This window comes from Schistocerca cancellata, chromosome 9 (assembly GCF_023864275.1).
Source record: "Schistocerca cancellata isolate TAMUIC-IGC-003103 chromosome 9, iqSchCanc2.1, whole genome shotgun sequence".
NCBI lineage: Eukaryota > Metazoa > Arthropoda > Insecta > Orthoptera > Acrididae > Schistocerca > Schistocerca cancellata.
The window spans coordinates 334710576-334730375 of NC_064634.1; the positions used below are offsets into that span (position 1 = coordinate 334710576).

Below are 19800 nucleotides of genomic sequence, written 5' to 3' on the forward strand. Positions count from 1 at the left end.
ATCTGCTTAGTGTATTCATCTCTTGGTCTCCCTCTACGACCGAGCGAGGTGGCGCAGTGGTTAGACACTGGACTCGCATTCGGGAGGACGACGGTTCAATCCCGCGTCCGGCCATCCTGATTTAGGTTTTCCGTGATTTCCCTAAATCACTCCAGGCAAATGCCGGGATGGTTCCTCTGAAAGGGCACGGCCGACTTCCTTCCCCATCCTTCCCTAATCTGATGAGACCGATGACCACGCTGTCTGGTCTCTTTCCCCAAACCAACCAACCAACCAATCTCCCTCTACGATTTTTACCCTCCACACTGCCCTCCAATGCTAAATTTGTAATCCCTTGATGCCTCAAAACATGTCCTACCAACCGATCCCTTCTTCTAGTCAAGTTGTGCCACAAACTTCTCTTCTCCCCAATCCTATTCAATACCTCCTCATTAGTTACGTGATCTACCCACCTTATCTTCAGCATTCTTCTGTAGCACCACATTTAGAAAGCTTCTATTCTCTTCTTGTCCAAACTAGTTATCGTCCATGTTTCACTTCCATACATGGCAACACTCCATACAAATACTTTCAGAAACGACTTTCTGACACTTAAATCTATACTCGATGTTAACAAATTCCTCTTCTTGAGAAACGCTTTCCTTGCCACTGCCAGTCTACATTTTATATCCTCTCTACTTCGACCATCATCGGTTATTTTACTCCCTAAATAGCAAATCTCCTTTACTACTTTAAGTGTCTCATTTCCTAATCTAATTCCCTCAGCATCACCCGACTTAATTTGACTACATTCCATTATCCTCGTTTTGCTTTTGTTGATGTTCATCGTATATCCTCCTTTCAAGACACTGTCCATTCCGTTCAACTGCTCTTCCAAGTCCTTTGCTGTCTCTGACAGAATTACAATGTCATCGGCGAACCTCAAAGTTTTTACTTCTTCTCCATGAATTTTAATACCTACTCCGAATTTTTCTTCTGTTTCCTTTACTGCTTGCTCAATATACAGATTGAATAACATCGGGGAGAGGCTACAACCCTGTCTTACTCCCATCCCCACCGCTGCTTCCCTTTCATGTCCCTCGACTCTTATAACAGCCATCTGGTTTCTGTACAAACTGTAAATAGCCTTTCGCTCCCTGTATTTTACCCCTGCCACCGTCAGAATTTTAAAGAGAGTATTCCAGTTAACATTGTCAAAAGCTTTCTCTAAGTCTACAAATGCTAGAAACGTAGGTTTGCCTTTTCTTAGTCTTTCTTCTAAGATAAGTCGTAAGGTCAGTATTGCCTCACGTGTTCCAACATTTCTACGGAATCCAAACTGATCTTCCCCGAGGTCGGCTTCTACCAGTTTTTCCATTCGTCTGTAAAGAATTCGCGTTAGTATTTTGCAGCTGTGACTTATTAAACTGATAGTTCGGTAATTTTCACATCTGTCAACACCTGCTTTCTTTGGGATTGGAATTATTATATTCTTCTTGAAGTCTGAGGGTATTTCGCCTGTCTCATACATCGTGCTCACCAGATGGTAGAGTTTTTTCATGACTGGCTCTCCCGAGGCCATCAGTAGTTCAAATGGAATGTTGTCTACTCCCGGGGCCTTGTTTCGATTCAGGTCTTTCAGTGCTCTATCAAACTCTTCACGCAGTATCTTATCTCCCATTTCGTCTTCATCTACATCCTCTTCCATTTCCATAATATTGTCCTCAAGTACATCGCCCTTGTATAAACCCTCTATATACTCCTTCCACCTTTCTGCCTTCCCTTCTTTGCTTAGAACTGGGTTGCCATCTGAGCTCTTGATATTCATACAAGTGGTTCTCTTCTCTCCAAAGGTCTCTTTAATTTTCCTGTAGGCAGTATCTATCTTACCCCTAGTGAGACAAGCCTCTACATCCTTACATTTGTCCTCTAGCCATCCCTGCTTAGCCATTTTGCACTTTCTGTCGATCTCATTTTTGAGACGTTTGTATTCCTTTTTGCCTGCTTCATTTACTGCATTTTTATATTTTCTCCTTTCATCAATTAAATTCAATATTTCTTCTGTTACCCAAGGATTTCTATTAGCCCTCGTCTTTTTACCTACTTGATCCTCTGCTGCCTTCACTACTTCATCCCTCAGAGCTACCCATTCTTCTTCTACTGTATTTCTTTCCCCCATTCCTGTCAATTGTTCCCTTATGCTCTCCCTGAAACTCTCTACAACCTCTGGTTCTTTCAGTTTATCCAGGTCCCATCTCCTTAAATTCCCACCTTTTTGCAGTTTCTTCAGTTTTAATCTACAGGTCATAACCAATAGATTGTGGTCAGAGTCCACATCTGCCCCTGGAAATGTCTTACAATTTAAAACCTGGTTCCTAAATCTCTGTCTTACCATTATATAATCTATCTGATACCTTTTAGTATCTCCAGGGTTCTTTCATATATACAACCTTCTATCATGATTCTTAAACCAAGTGTTAGCTATGATTAAGTTGTGCTCTGTGCAAAATTCTACCAGACGGCTTCCTCTGTCATTTCTTAGCCCCAATCCATATTCACCTACTACGTTTCCTCTCCCTTTTCCTACATTCGAATTCCAGTCACCCATGACTATTAAATTTTCGTCTCCCTTCACTACCTGAATAATTTCTTTTATCTCGTCATACATTTCATCTATTTCTTCATCATCTGCAGAGGTAGTTGGCATATAAACTTGTACTACTGTAGTAGGCATGGGCTTTGTGTCTATCTTGGCCACAATAATACGTTCACTATGCTGTTTGTAGTAGCTAACCCGCACTCCTATTTTTTTATTCATTATTAAACCTACTCCTGCATTACCCCTATATGATTTTGTATTTATAACCCTGTAATCACCTGACCAAAAGTCTTGTTCCTCCTGCCACCGAACTTCACTAATTCCCACTATATCTAACTTTAACCTATCCATTTCCCTTTTTAAATTTTCTAACCTACCTGCCCGATTAAGGGATCTGACATTCCACGCTCCGATCCGTAGAACGCCAGTTTTCTTTCTCCTGATAACGACGTCCTCCTGAGTAGTCCCCGCCCGGAGATCCGAATGGGGGACTATTTTACCTCCGGAATATTTTACCCAAGAGGACGCCATCATCATTTAATCATACAGTAGAGCTGCATGTCCTCGGGAAAAAATTACGGCCGTAGTTTCCCCTTGCTTTCAGCCGTTCGCAGTACCAGCACAGCAAGGCCGTTTTGGTTAATGTTACAAGGCCAGATCAGTCAATCATCCAGACTGTTGCCCCTGCAACTACTGAAAAGGCTGCTGCCCCTCTTCAGGAACCACATGTTTGTCTGGCCTCTCAACAGATACCCCTCCGTTGTGGTTGCATCTACGGTACGGCCATCTGTATCGCTGAGGTACGCAAGCCTCCCCACCAACGGCAAGGTACATGGTTCATGGGGGGAATATCAGTTTAACGAAATGGAAAATGTCTTAAAAATGGTTCAAATGGCTCTGAGCACTATGGGACTTAACATCTGAGGTCATCAATCCCCTAGAACTTAGAACTACTTAAACCTAACTAACCTAAGGACATCACACACATCCATGCCTGAGGCAGGATTCCAACACGCGACCGTAGCGATCGCGCGGTTCCAGACTTAAGCGTCTAGAACCGCTCGGCCACACCGGCCGGCGGAAAATGTCTTAGAAAGAGTTTATAATATGAACATCAACACAATATAGACGAATTAAATCAGGTGGTGATGATAGAATCATATTAGCTAAGACATCAAACGTAGTAGATTAGTCCTTTTATTTGGGCAGCAAAATAACAGAGGTGATATAACGCACAGACTAAAAATAGCAAGAGAAGAATATTTGGAAAAGACAAACATGAAGTTAATGGTTAGGAATTCTCTTCTGAAAGCTGTAACGGTCCGGATTTATGGGCAGTACATTCGCTTTTTTATGCCCCTGGCAAAACAACCTAAAATAAAAAGCTAGGACGTTGTGTTAAAAGTGTTTGCTAAGTGATGGGATAAGGGCAGCAAGATGGGTAAAAGTCATTTTATTACTTATGTTTTTGAATATCTAAAATATGTTGAATTTACGAGCCACCGCGCTACATCACAACCCGGGAGGTGAGTATCTGGGCGCAGAATGCCTAAGCTGTGGAGGCGAGGAAACAGTGAGTCGCATAGGACAGGGTCTATGGATGCAATCGCCGCGCCAAAAGAATATTTGATTAAAACTTTGTACACGCCAACCCACAGTTTCGTGCTCGTCACCGACTGACGTAAAGCTATTATTGTACCAGGTCAGAATAATTTATGTTGATATTGCGTGACTTGCATTTAAAGATAGTTCACTATTTGGACAGGGGCAGTGAATGTATTGTTATTGGAAGAATATACACAGAATTTTGTGTTCAGCACTTTTTCTTTGCATAGTGAGAGGATTTGCGTTACAATATTTTGAGTTATTTTCAATTAATTACAGTGCAGTGCAATTTTCTTTTTATTTAATGCTTGTGTGTAGTAGGAAGAACAATTTCTCTGAACTGATGTGGATTACTCGTTGGAATTGGTTCACGATCCGAGCGATGGAATTTTACTGTTGTAGGAAGTTCGATCACAAAAAAATGGTTCAAATGGCTCTTAGCACTATGGGACTTAACATCTGAGGTCATCAGTCCCCTAGAACTTAGAACTACTTAAACCTAACTAACCTAAGGACATCACACACATCCATGCCCGAGGCAGGATTCGAACCTGCGACTATAGGAGTCGCGCGGTTCCGGACTACAGCGCCTAGAACCGCACGACCACCGCGGCCGGCGTTCGATCCCATAAACGCAGTCAGATCACATGCTTTAGGTCCCCAGTTTCACTTTCTACAATGACAATATTCGGGAACTTTTTTGTTAGGTCCCAATTACGATAGGTTCACCCGAGCAAGATTAGCAGAACTGATATTATTACGGAACTTTAGAGTTCGGCAACAGAAGGTTGGCATTCTCACAGTTAACCCAATCATTCAAAATAAATAACAGAACTTCAAGAAGATATAGCCTTGTACGGAATTGAAACGTGGACGGAAAACAGCTCAAACAAGAACAGAAGCTTTTGAAGTGTGGTACTACAGAAGAATGTTGAAGATGAGGTGGGTAGATCGAATAACAAATGAGGAGTTACTCGAGAAACAAAACTTTATGGCACAGCTTGACGAAAGAAGTGATCAAGGCTTCATTGCAGTAAGCAAGTTCAAATGGCTGTAGGTTGCAATAGTTATTCAGAGGTGAAGAGACTTGTGCTGGATATACTAACATTGGAGATCTCCATCAACCCAGTATTCGAACTGATGATCAAAACAACAGTATGTTTTATGTCTTAAATTTGCAGAACAGGTACAAATTACATATTGCTTACGTCCTACATCCATTATGCAGTGCCCTACCCTGTCCGGAGCCGATGATCCCATAGTCCTGTTCCCGGTCATACCTGTAACCCGAGTGCTTCCCTTCTCACACAGTTGCAGCAGAGCGTCTGCACAGCCTGCGAACAGGCCCAGACTTTCTGCTGATATATGCCGCTGCTGACGCTGTATGGTGGGGGAAAATAGCAGGTAAATTTCGAGGATGGCCTTCGTAACCCATTACCGGACTTTTATAAGAGGAGGAGTAACAAAGTTATTCGTCATCGTCTACTGCTCTAGCATTGCGAATAGGGCTATTTCCGTACCGTGTTTCCCAGCATACGTGACAGAAAAGTAGCTAAGCGACGCAGTTTTAGTCATGCGACGGCGATTTGGGTGGCAATTTTGTAAAGACTGCCGCAACGGAAGCTCTCCAAACAGCGCCGACAGATAATCAGTGGGAACGACTAGTGCCTGCCCGGACAGATATCCTTCAAATAAAGGATGCACCTCCACGGATTTCCTATTGTTTGGGGACGACGAGACGTTAGGACGCTACCATGACATTTTCTGTCCGATTCTTTACAGTTACTCTGCTGTTGGGTGCAGCCGTGTTCGTAAGTATTTTCGAGACTTTATTCCATATGCTATTGATTGCATATATTCTGCTGTTCCATTGTGCAACTACACTGAAGAGCCAAAGAAACTGATACATCTGCTTAATATTGTGTAGGTCCCCTGCGAGTATGTAGAACTACCGCAACACGACGTGGCGTGGACTCGACTCATGTCAGAAGTAGTGTTGGAGGGAATTAACACCATTAATCCTGCAGGGTTATGCATAAATTCGTCAGAGTACGAGGGGGTGGAGATCTCTTCTGAGCAGGACGTTGCAAGACATCCCAGATATGCTCAATAAAGTTCATATCTGTGGAGTCTGGTGGCCAAAGGAAGTGCTGAAACTCAGAAGAGTGTTCCTAGAGCCACTCTGTAGCAATTCTGGACATTTAGGTTGTCACATTGTCCTGCTGAAATTGCCCAATGGCAATAGACATAAATGGATGCAGGCGATCAGACAGGATGCTTATGCACGTTTCACCTGCAGAGTCGTATCTAGACGTATAAGGGGTCCCATATCACTCCACCTGCACACGCCCCACACAGAGCCACCAACTTGAACAGTCCCCTGCTGACATGCAGGGTCCACGGATTCATAACGTTGTCTCCATATCCGTACACGTCCATCCGCTCGATACAATGTGAAACGGGACTTGTCCGACCAAGCAACATGTTTCCAGTTATCAACAGTCCAATGTCGGTGTCGACGGGCCCAGACGAGGCGTAAAGCTTTCTGTAAGGGGTACACGACTGGGCCTTCGGTTCCGAAAGCCCGTATCTACGACGTTTCGTTGAATCGTTAGCACCGTGACACATGTTGGTGGCCGAGCATTAAAATCTGCAGCAATTTGCGTAAGGGTTGCATTTCTGTCACGCTGAAAGATTCTCTTCAGTCGTCGTTGGCCCCGTTCTTGCAGGGTCCTTTTCCGGCAGCAACGATGCCAACGATTTGATGTTTTACCGGATTCCTGATATTCAAGGTACACTAGTGAAATTGTCCTACGAGAAAATCCCCTCTTGGAGATGCTGTGTCTCATCGCTCGTGCGCCGACTATAACACCACGTTCAAACTCACTTAAATCTTGATAACCCCCCATTGTAGCAGCAGTAACCAACCTAACAATTGTGCCAGACACTTGTTGTCTTATAGAGGCCGACCACAGAACCGTATTCGCCTGTTTCCACATCTCTGAATTTGAGTACACATGCCTATACCAGTTTCTTTGGCGCTTCAGTGTATTACACGCCTTACGAAGTTTCTTTAATCAGAAAAATGTATACCTACTTAAAACATCATTTGCGTAGAATAGTATGCCAAATGAACCGCTATACATAAATGTTGGACAAAAACGTGGGAACACCGCAAGAAATTCTTGTTTGAACATAAAATAGATGCAGATGTTATTGTGGACCAGGACAGTCTTCTATGTCAGTTGGCTGCATTTCTCTGAGCTACATGAATTCATACGTGGTCGCATTGTTGGCGCTCGTATGGTGGATGCTTCCGTAACCAAGGTAAACAAAGTGTTCCTTTTTTCAAGAGGCACCATATTGAAAATGCGGAGAAACATATTCCAGTAAGTCACAACACGGACGCAAATGTGTGTTGAGTGGTCGGGACAAATGGTCGTTGGAGAGGATTGTGACGAAAACTGAGAGAACGATAGTAGCAAAAGTTTTTTTCACAAACACATAGAGGAAAAGTCTCTTTTGGCGTTGCAGAATATTTTGTAGAAATGTTGTTGTTGTGGTCTTCAGTCCGAAGACTGGTTTCGTACAGCTCCCCATGCTAGTCCATCCTGTGGAAGCCGCTTCAATCTACAAGCATTTGAATCTGCTTACTGCATTCAGTCCTTCCGCTCTCTCTCTCTCTCTCTCTCTCTCTCTCTCTCAATAATTTTTAACACCCACACTTCCCTCTGTCACAAAGCTGACGATCACTTTATGCCTTTATTCCTACTATTGTTACTATCAACAGATGCCTTCTTTTAGTCAAGATGGTGTAGCACGCAGTTCTTTTTTCCTCAGTTCGATTCAGTACCGACCCACTAGCTGCTCGAACTTCCCACCTAAACTCCCTAGTGGTTGAGAACGAAGTGAGACAGGCGATGTTATTAAATCTGTACATGGGCAAGTAGTATGAGAGATCAAAGCCAAATTTGGTGAGGGAACTAAAATTCAGGAAAAAGAGAAGAAACTTAGAGATTGGTAATGGCACTGCAATTCTGATACAGAAAAGGACATGGTAGATTAGTTGAATGGAATGGACAGTGTCTTCAAAAGAATTTACAAGACAGAAATCAGCAAAATGAAAACAAAGATAACTGTAAACAGTCCAATTAAATCAGACGATAGCGAGGGAATTCGATTAGACAATGAGACACTGAGAGCAGTCGATGAATTTTGTTCCTTGGGCAGCAATATTACTGACATTGGCAGAAAAATATAAAATGCCTGTGGCACAAAAATCATATCCGAAAAACGTCGAACATAAATTTGGGGATTAGGAAGTCTTTTCTGAAGGTATCCGTATAGAGCGTAGACTTAAATGGCTCTGAGCACTATGGGACTCAACTGCTGTGGTCATAAGTCCCCTAGAACTTAGAACTACTTTAAACCAAACTAACCTAAGGACATCACACACATCCATGCCCGAGGCAGGATTCGAACCTGCGACCGTAGCGGTCGTACGGTTCCAGACTGTAGCGCCTTTAACCGCTCGGCCACTCCGGCCGGCCCGACGTAGACTTACATAGAAGTGAAACGTGGACCATAAGTACTTGAGACAAGGAAAGAGCAGATGCTTTTGAAATAGTATTGAATATTGAAGTATATATGTAATTTGCATGACGAATCGTCATTGTCGATTTTATCGAGAACATACTAAGACACTCTGTGTTCAACGTTATGCATAAGTGTGTGGCGAATGGAGCAGCTGAAACTGACTATTAGATACAGGATCAGGCAGGAAACACAGGCCATCCCAAGTACACACATCAAAAAAAATTTTGCATCACACCGGTTCCCAGAACTTTGACTGTGGATATTGTATCGCAGAAACAGTCCCTTTGACTGTCACTAAACCCGCCCAAAGATGTAAAAAGCCATGCATGAGCAGCGTCTGTTAGACGGAGGGGGTCCGACATCCGGTAAGTTCCAGTGATTCCACCAGAAAGTTGGGACACGGCTCGTGTTGTTTGTAGTTCAACCACGCCTAGACGGTCAATACCGCGGTTCGATCGCGTCCACTTTGTAACTTTGTGCCAGGAAGGGCTGTCAACAAGGAAAGTGTCCAGGCGACTCGGAGTGAACCAAAGGGATGTTGTTCGGACATGGAGGAGATACAGAGAGAAAGGAACTGTGGATGACATGCCTCGCTCAGGCCGCCCAAGGGGTGCTACTGCAATGGATGACCGCTACCTACGGATTATGACTCGGAGGAACCCTGACAGGAGCGCCACCATGTTGAATAATGCTTTTCGTTCAGCCACAGGACATTGCGTTAAGACTCAAACTGTGCGCAATAAGCTGCATGATGCGCAACTTCACTCCTGACTTCCATGGCGAGATCCATCTTTGCAACCACGACACCATGCAGCGTGGTACAGATGAGCCCAACAACATGTCGAATCGACCGCTTACGATTAGCATCACTTTCTCTTCACCGAAGAGTGTCGCATATGCCTTCAGACGTGTTTGGAGGCAACGTGGTCAGTCTGAACGCCTTAGACACACTGTCCAACAAATGTAGCAAGGTGGAGGTTCCCTGCTGTTTTGGGGTGGCATTATGTGGGGACGACGTACGCCGCTGATGGTCATGGAAGGCGCCGTAACGGCTGTACGATACGTGAATGCCATTCTCCGACCGATAGTGTAACCATATCGGCAGCACATGGGCGAGGCATTCGTCTTCATGGACGAAAATTCGCTCTCCCATCGAGCATATCTTGTGAATGACCTCCTTCAGGATAACGACATCCCTCAACTAGAGTGGCCAGCATGTTCTGCAGACATGAACGCTATCGACATGCCTGGGATAGATTGAAAAGGGCTGTTTATGGACGACGTGGCCCTCCAACCACTGTGAGGGATCTACACCGAATCCCCGTCGAGGAGTGGGGAAATCAGGACCAACAGTGCCTTGATGAACTTGTGGACAGTATGCTACGACGAATACAGGCTTGCATCAGTGCAAGAGGACGTGCTACTGGGTATTTGAGGTACCGGTGTGTACAGCAATCTGGAGCACAACCTCTGAAGGTCTTGTTGTATGGTGGTACAACAAGCAATATGTGGTTTTCATGAGCAATAAAGAGGGCGGAAATGATGTTTATGTTGATCTATATTCCAATTTTCTGTACAGGTTCCGGAACTCTCGGAAACGAGGTGATGGAAAACGTTTTTTGATGTGTGTATATCCAAGAGTCGTTAAGTTGTAGCAAATAATATGGCATATTTTATGACGTCTGCAAGTAATTTTTAATATTTACAGCTGCTGGCGCGACGTGGCATTTTTTGTAATGGAACATATTTTCTTCCGTGACACAGGAAAGAGTCTTCGAGGAAGACTTTAGTGACATAACATGTGTGGAGCTTGTTCGAATAGTAAAAAGGTAACGGCATCGCGAATCACGGTCCCGCCGTTCACCAGAAGAGGTTCTTTTATGTCGACTGACTCTGGCCGCGGAAGTCTTCGCAGTATATTATTCATATAATGTTTGCAAAGACAGATGATGGGTGACTGTCAGAGTCAGAATACTTTTCTATATACAACCGTGCAGTTGATCTACACTTAGGCAACATCATTCAAATAATGAAAACCATATCTATAGGTTTTCCATTGTCATATGCCCTGGAAAGACCTAAACAGCTTCACGAGAATGCTGTCCGCTTCAACAGCAAAGCACAGACAGACTGGCTTCCACGCGGAGGTAAACGATCTAACCGTACGCGAGTTAGGCGGCTGCTTACATTTGGTCCCTCAGGGTGGACGGTTGTCGACACTCTTTTAACGTAGAGCTGCGGTGCTGTTACTTTGTCACTATTTGATCTATTTCGTTCCACGTATGTTATATCGCCGAATTCGTCTTCGAACTTATTGTTTTCTTGCAATTTCTTCGATGCACTGTTAAAAGTACCACAGAACATGGCGTCGTGGGGATTCTTAAATACACAAAATCATTTTTATTTTCTGTGAGACAACAACAAGTGTATGAAACTTTTTGGTATGCTATCTAACAAGTGCATGAAACATTTTGGTATACTATCTGTGATTTTATAAACTCTCTCATCTCCAAGCGTACACTTGCAAATTTCTGTTGAGTTCTTTTTATATTACATTTTTCCTACAGTTTGTACGTCAAAATTCCTTAGCTGAATGTGTTGTATCTACGTGGACATTGTAAATAATTGTTCGAAGTATTTACATTGTGATTTCTCTGTGTGTATGACTCCTGTTTATGAGAACTGCGGTATCAGAAAGAGACATGTGATTACAGCTATATTTTTTTCACTGATGAGGGACACGACAATGTGCAAATGATTAGAATTCAGAGCTGTACATGCACTTTGACGGTGCGAATTCAGTATGGTGTGAAGCCAGTTCATTCCGCAGTCAGAGCACTAGACGTCGTGATAGGGTCTGGGTATGCCACTGAGGAACTCACAGCCATATAGTTTATTAGCACATCCACAAAATGGAGACTGGTTTCATGAGCAGCAGCTCAAATAAGTTACCGAACGATAATATCCGAGACACGTTCAGTTAGGCGAACTTGTAGCGTAGGGAACTAATGGTATCTGTCTTTCTTGGACTAAGGCTTGCACATTCCTTACCATATACAACACGGCTGTCAGAAGGGGGCAAGTTCTTTCGCGTACTCTGTGTAGAATCGAATTAGTATCCCGTCAGATCCAGTGGACTTTCCTCTGTTGAGTGATTTCAATTGCTTTTCTATTCCTTGGACACTTATTTCGATGTCAGCCATTTTTTCCTTCGTGCGAGGATTTAGAGAAGGAACTGCAGTGCGGTCTCCCTCTGTGAAACAGCTTTGGAAAAAGTTGTTTAGTATTTCAGCTTTACGCGTGTCATCCTCTGTTTCAATGCCATCATCATCCCAGAGTGTCTGGATTTGCTGTTTCGATCCTCTTACTGATTTAACGTAAGACCAGAACTTCCTAGGATTTTCTGTCAAATCGGTACATAGAATTTTACTTTCGAATTCACTGAACGCTTCACGCATAGCCCTCCTTAAGCTAGCTTTGACATCGTTTAGCTTCTGTTTGTCTGAGAGGTTTTGGCTGCGTTTAAATTTGCAGTGAAGCTCTCTTTGCTTTCGTAGTCGTTTCCTAACTTTGTTGTTGAACCACGGTGGATTTTTTCCGTCCCTCACAGTTTTACTCGGCACGTACCTGTCTAAAACGCATTTTACGATTGCCTTGAACTTTTTCCATAAACACTTAACAGAACAGAAATATTCGTTTTGATCTGTAAGGTATTCTGAAATCTGCTTCCTATTACTCTTGCTAAACAGATAAACCTTCCTCTCTTTTTTATATTCCCATTTACTTCCATATTCAGGGATGATGTAACGGCCTTATGATCACTGATTTCCTGTTCTGCGCTTACAGAGTCGAAAAGTTCGAGTCTGTTTGTTATCAGTAGGTCCAAGATGTTATCTCCACGAGTCGGTTCTCTGCTTAATTGCTCGAGGTAATTTTCGGATGTGCACTCAGTATAATGTCACTCGATGCTCTGTCCCTACCACCCGTCCTAAACATCTGAGTGTCCCAGTCTATATCTGGTAAATTGAAATCTCCGCCTAAGACTATAACATGCTGAGGAAATTTATGTGAAATGTATTCCAAATTTTCTCCAAGTTGTTCTACCACTAACGCTGCTGAGTCGGGAGGTCGGTAAAAGGTTGTTGAGTATATCCTCCACCCATAATAATTCACAGGAACTATCCAGTTTTATTTCACTACAGGATAAACTACTACTAACAGCGACAAACACACCACCACCGGTTGCATGCAATCTATCCTTTCTAAACACCATCTGTTCCTTTGTAAAAATTTCGGCAGAATTTATCTCTGGCTTCAGCGAGCTTTCCGTACCTATAACGATTTCAGCTTCAGTGCTTTCTATCAGCGCTTGAATTCCCGTACTTTACCAACGGAGCTTCGACAGTTTACAATTACAATACAGATTGCTGCTTGGTCCCCGTATGTCCTGACTTTGCCCCACACCCTTTGAGGCTTTCTGTACTTGCCCGAGACCATCTAACCTCAAAAACCGCCCAGTCCACGCCACACTACCCCTGCTAACCGTGTAGCCGCCTGCTGTGTGTAGTGGACTCCTGACCTATCCAGCGGAACCCGAAACCCACCCTATGGCACAAGTCGAGGAATCTGCAGCCCACACGGGCGCAGAACCGTCTCAGGCTCCGATTCAGACCCCCCACTCAGCTCTGCACCAAAGATCCGCAGTCAGTCCTGTCGACGATGCTGCAGATGGTGAGCTCTGCTTTCATCCCGCTAGCGAGACTGGCAGTCTTCACCAAATCAGATAGCCGCCGGAAGTCGGAGAGGATTTCCTCCGATCCAAAGCGACACACATCATTGGTGCCGACATGAGCGACCACCTGCAGATGGATGCACCCTGTACCCTTCATGGCATCCGGAAGGACCCTTTCCACATCTGGAATGACTCCCCCCGGTATGCACACGGAGTGCACATTGGTTTTCTTCCCCTCCCTTGCAGCCATATCCCTAAGGGGCCCCAATACGCGCCTGACGTTGGAGCTCCTAACTACTAGTAGGCCCACCCTCTGGGTCCGTCCGGATCTTGCAGACTGAGGGGTAATCTCTGGAACAAGACAAGCAGCCATGTCCGGCCGAAGATCAGTATCATCCGGAGACAGAGCCTGAAACCGGTTCGTCAGACAAACTGGAGAGGCCTTCCGTTCAGCCCTCTGGAATATCTTTCGCCCCCTGCCACACCTCGAGACGACCTCCCACTCTACCACGGGTGAGGGGCCAGCCTCAATGTGGGCAGTATCCCGGGCAGCCACAGCCGCAGTCCGATCGGGGATGCGTGGGACGAGCTGGCCGTCCCCGACAAACCCCCCCGTCCGGACCCCCACAGTGATGCACATTGGCAATAGCCTCAAGCTGTGTGACCAAAGCCAACACTGCCTGAAGCTGAGAGCGAAGGGATGCCAACTCAGCCCGCATCCGAACACAGCAGTCGGTCCCTATCCATGCTAAATACTGTTGTGCAAAGAACGTCTAAACTAATCTACAGAGATCACAAACAATTCGACACAAAATGTTAACAGTTATTAAAATGCAAGACTGCCTAGTAAATACAGTAATGCTGCTACTTGGGCACTGCTGACACACTGCTCGGCGGCAGAAGCCTAACTGTACTGTCAGTAAGGTACAAAGACTATTTGAAAGAAATAAACAAATGACAGACGACTACGCGACTTTACACGTCATAGATATTAAAATGCAAATCTGTCCCTGCTAATTACGAAACTACACAATGATTTGACGGATTTAACTAAACAATTGCGCTAAGAACACTCAAATTTTCAACTTGACTACTACAGGCAAGTGCTCTGGTAGAGCACTTGCCCGCGAAAGGCAAAGGTCCCGAGTTCGAGTCTCGGTCCGGCACACAGTTTTAAGCTGCCAGGAAGTTTCATATCAGCGCACACTCCGCTGCAGAGTGAAAATCTCATTCTTGACTACTACACTTATATGAACGCTAAATAAGCCACTTGCTGCTACTTGCGCACTGCTGATACACTGCTCGGGGGCAGAAGGCTAACTGTATTATCGACGACTGCAACTTGATACGCCAGGTGTCTGAGATGCCTTCTGAAACAAAATGGTAACTGAGTCACATCATGGTACCGCGAAACCAACTGATAAGACCGAGTGGACTTATTCGTTTTCCCAGAAAGTCTATCCACGAATTGTGCTAAAAGCGAAGAAAGGCTCCATCATGCATGAGCACGAGTTTGGAGCGGTACATCATCGAGAATATCTACAGAAAACACGGGTAATGAAGAGAATTGGAACACATCAGTCATGCATTTAGCTCCAGTGTTACAAAGAGTTAACAGCTTAATATATCCTTGTAAAAGTTCGTTGAAAATCTACGTTGTGAACGTGATCGGTGCCATTTATGGTTTTTACGTCTATTAATATTATTAGACCATCAAAAATAGTTTATTCTTTAAAAAGAGCTTCATTAACTACTAATATCTCGCTTAAAATCTCTGAATTGTTCGGGAATTGTTACAAAAATAAGATGTACAGATTAAGTCGTTTCTTTCAACCCGTTTCTTGCAGAAACTGGACCCTTGGTGGTGGTCCGAGCACGATCCCTCTTGGTGCAGCGTACGGTGGACATTCGACATTCTAGACATACGTAACCAGCTAATCCACCTACGGATTGATTCTCACACCCGACGACACAACGACCATGTGTCATAAATTCGTTGTTGCAAATCTCTGAGCATTTGCCTGCAAAGAATCGACATTTTGGATGCAACGTTCTCAACCTTTCCACTTGTACTCCTGGTGTTCCATATGAAGCATTAATAATTTGGTCAGTTCAGTATAAATATGCTCATTAGAAACTGAAGATACCTACGTAATAGCATAAAACGTGAATAAAGAAAAAGCGTAAATATCTTTACAGTAAACAATAATAAAAAATATAGAAGATGCTGAAGTCTCAATCAGTTAACAGCTAGAACAAGAGTGTCTAATATTACCTACACGGTATCATCTTCATATTACATTCCTCTAATTTTCAAACAATGTATTCAAAAAGATAACATCAGAAGATATCGTTTTAAATATTTCACATCATACAGATAATGCCTTTATACCCCACAAATAAGATGATTTACAACAAACTATTCATCAATCGAATCACCTATTTAAATGATTTTGACATATGTAAAACTAAAACTAAAGCGGTAGTTTCCTATGGTAAATGTCCTGTCACACGTAAAATGTTAACGTGATTTTAAACAAGTCATCCATCAGCCATTTGCGAAAAACTGACGTAGACAATAATAAAGCTGTGTATGTGTAAAGCGCGTTAGATTGCGATTCACAGCAGACTCAAAAGTAGGGAGAGACTAAACAGAAGAGTGAAAGTTATACAATTATGGTTTTCTCGACGCTTCTTCTTTGGAGAAAGTGCTAGTCACCAGCAAAAAATGATTATAAATAAAATTAAATAATAAAACAAACTAAGAAAAATAGGAAATGTAAATACATATACCTGAGAAGGATAAGAAGATACTCTAGAGCAAAACGCATAAGAGAAAGCACTTTTGTAAAAAGAGCTGCAAGTAGAACCAAATGAATGTATAACAATTAAATACTTTTAGCATCAACGTGTTGTCAAGGTTTCCCAAATCAATATTGTCTTACGATACAGGAAGTACAAGTAGTTTACGAATATCGAAGAAGACGTGGGCTAGAGTTATTGAAGACAGAATAGGATTAAAACTTAATTACGTACAGATGAGGAACTACAGATGGGGACGTGGGTGGAGACGAAGCGTGTGTCGCAATAGAGGACTTTGCTGAATGTCTTTGTGGAAAACGCTTTGGCAACCGCCAAAATTTACAGGAGCGACAGTGAGATATACATGAAGCCCCAAGATGGTATGATTAGCAACATCGTTTCCCTACATTCTCTCATTCGTTACACTGTCGAGAAATCTCAATTTTAAAAATATTATCTCTTCTTCTGAGAAGCTGCTCTAGTGATCTGATACTTAGACACCTTTTGTTAAAATGTGATACAGTGCTGCACAGAAAGAAGAATGATTAAATCGTTTACTGCCACGTGTGAAGAAGGAAAGACTGCGAGACTGCTTCCACATGGGTCCTGCTGCTCTCGCCCACGGTACATCGACAACTCGGAGATTAAACAAGATACAGGTCGCCGAAAGGAAGCGACCTCTGTTAACAGCAATTATTACGTAGTTCACTAACGTGTAATGAACTTTCTGACGGTACAACGTTCCTTTTTTTGTACCTTGCATTTTATTAGTTAACGAGGAGGAGGAAGAGATTAGCGTTTAACGTCCCGTCGACACGATGCCGTTAGAGATGAAGCTTAGATCAGGGAAGGCGGGGAAGGAAAGCGGCCATGCCCTTTCAAAGAAATCATACCGAAATTTGCTTGAACTGATGTAGGGAAATCACGAAAAACCTAAATCAGGATGGCCGGACGCGGGTTTGAACTGCCATCCTCCCGAAAGCGAGTCCAGTGTGCTAACCACTGCGCCACCTCATCGGTTATTTGTTAAATTACTTATTAATTACTGAGGGACACCTCCCATCATCATTTAACAGCCTGCTCATTAGAATTATTGTTTTAACTTCTCATACACACTCCCCACATTTTGTTATTTTCAGTTGCTGGACTCCTCTTTACTTACATAAGTTAACCTGACAACAGTCTTTTGTATAGTGTTTAACTTTAAAATAGTAAATTCTGGAATGGCATCGGAATAAATAACTGTTGGGTGGGAAGGCCAGACCGCTACAACGAAACGGAAGTGATATTTCAAACACCATCCACAATTAAATAACGCATTTTAGAATTCATCTATTTTAAAAGGTTATTTTACACAAACTTCATTGTAAACTTTTTCCAGAAGGACACAAAATCACATATAGAAGTAGAATATTTAAATGGGCGCCAGTGCAGACAGTCACAACCCCGTCGACCAAGTCGGCACCCGAAAGGGACTCACAGGCACGGTTCGAGGTCAGTAACAATTAAATAAGTAGAACAGAGTAAAGATTAAGATTACATTTCAAATGTAAGCAAAGGCTCAACAATTTTTTTTATTCGAAAGCTAAAACATTCTAAAAATCTGAGCTATGGCACAGTAGAAAAGTCATGTAAATACTTAAAAAATTTTGAATACTGAGCTTGGGTTGGCCTTGAAAGGCCATAGAGTATTTGAACCTTGCAATTTTTTAAATTCCACCTCTTTAAGAAAATTCCAGTATGCTTCCAGGAGGTGTCTGTTTTAAACGGCACTGGTCATAATAAATGTATTACAAACAGTTGAAAATGTTAACTTAAAACCAAGTACCTCCTTGAGGTTTAATAACTATAAGAACTTCAAGACGGTAACGGCCAACTTTGTATAAAAATTTATATTAATTGAGTTAACCACAATTAAATGCCGTTTAACAGCCCTTCAAATACTAACTAAGCATCCTATGTGTTAGTTGAAGAAACGAATTTTCTGCCCGCCACACGTTCACCATGTCTTTTGAATCTCTTCACCATGTCTTTTAAATCTCACTAGAAAGATACATTAAATTCTAGCTTGACAAGAACTCACATCGTGTTCAACCTACTGCCTTGGAAATCCACGACTAGTTATATGAGATAATGATGAATGATGAATTTTGTGTGTGTGTGTTTAAGTTGTGTAATTCTGTTTTGTTGGACAAGATTTTAATGAAAACTTAGGGAAACGGAATTTCACCATCGTGACGATTCTGTTAGCCTGGTTGATGTTTATATTACAGACAGAACTAAGAAATAATGATTTAGTACAGGTTCTTTCAGAATATGGCCAGTTTCAAACCATTCATTTGAAAGCTGGTCCAGTACATACAAGAGCCAGTGTTATAATGGCATCAGGTCAGTGCAAATAAGACTTGACATCCTCTCCCATATCACTGTATCTGGTTGCATGGCACATATTATGCACCTCAGAACAGAATCCTACGTGTCACCTGAGTAACTAGCCAGCGTACCTTCGCCAAAATTGTCCACGGAGGGTCTTTGTTTCGAAGCATATACTAAAATAGCGTACCAGACAACAACTACAAGATATGAGACCTGCCGTTAATGTACAGGATAATAGAGGAGCCACCCAAATTGAGTGTACAGAGCAACAACTGGTCTTATTTGACGACTTCCCTCCTTTGACTAAAGAAACAAGAATAGCATCACTGGATGAATCAACCGGTAGCGACGTAAGTCGAAAGAGCACTCAGTTCCAACCCGTAACTACTAAAGAAGAAAACAGTATGACTGTTGTTGGCGCGGGAATTCATCGAAAAGTTAGTGGCCCACAAACTGGAATGTACACTCCTGGAAATTGAAATAAGAACACCGTGAATTCATTGTCCCAGGAAGGGGAAACTTTATTGACACATTCCTGGGGTCAGATACATCACATGATCACACTGACAGAACCACAGGCACATAGACACAGGCAACAGAGCATGCACAATGTCGGCACTAGTACAGTGTATATCCACCTTTCGCAGCAATGCAGGCTGCTATTCTCCCATGGAGACGATCGTAGAGATGCTGGATGTAGACCTGTGGAACGGCTTGCCATGCCATTTCCACCTGGCGCCTCAGTTGGACCAGCGTTCGTGCTGGACGTGCAGACCGCGTGAGACGACGCTTCATCCAGTCCCAAACATGCTCAATGGGGGACAGATCCGGAGATCTTGCTGGCCAGGGTAGTTGACTTACACCTTCTAGAGCACGTTGGGTGGCACGGGATACATGCGGACGTGCATTGTCCTGTTGGAACAGCAAGTTCCCTTGCCGGTCTAGGAATAGTAGAACGATGGGTTCGATGACGGTTTGGATGTACCGTGCACTATTCAGTGTCCCCTCGACGATCACCAGTGGTGTACGGCCAGTGTAGGAGATCGCTCCCCACACCATGATGCCGGGTGTTGGCCCTGTGTGCCTCGGTCGTATGCAGTCCTGATTGTGG

General features: G+C 43.3%; 1 protein-coding gene across 1 annotated transcript in view; it reads left to right on the plus strand.

Moving 5' to 3' along the window:
* Window positions 1–5844: 5844 nt before the first annotated feature.
* The window catches only part of LOC126100783 (uncharacterized), a 61575-nt gene continuing 47619 nt past the window's right edge, over window positions 5845–19800 (plus strand). The window contains exon 1 of the mRNA XM_049911404.1: window positions 5845–5994. Within this exon, the coding sequence (XP_049767361.1) occupies window positions 5938–5994 (57 nt within the window). The 5' untranslated portion in view covers window positions 5845–5937. The remainder of the gene's footprint in view (window positions 5995–19800) is intronic.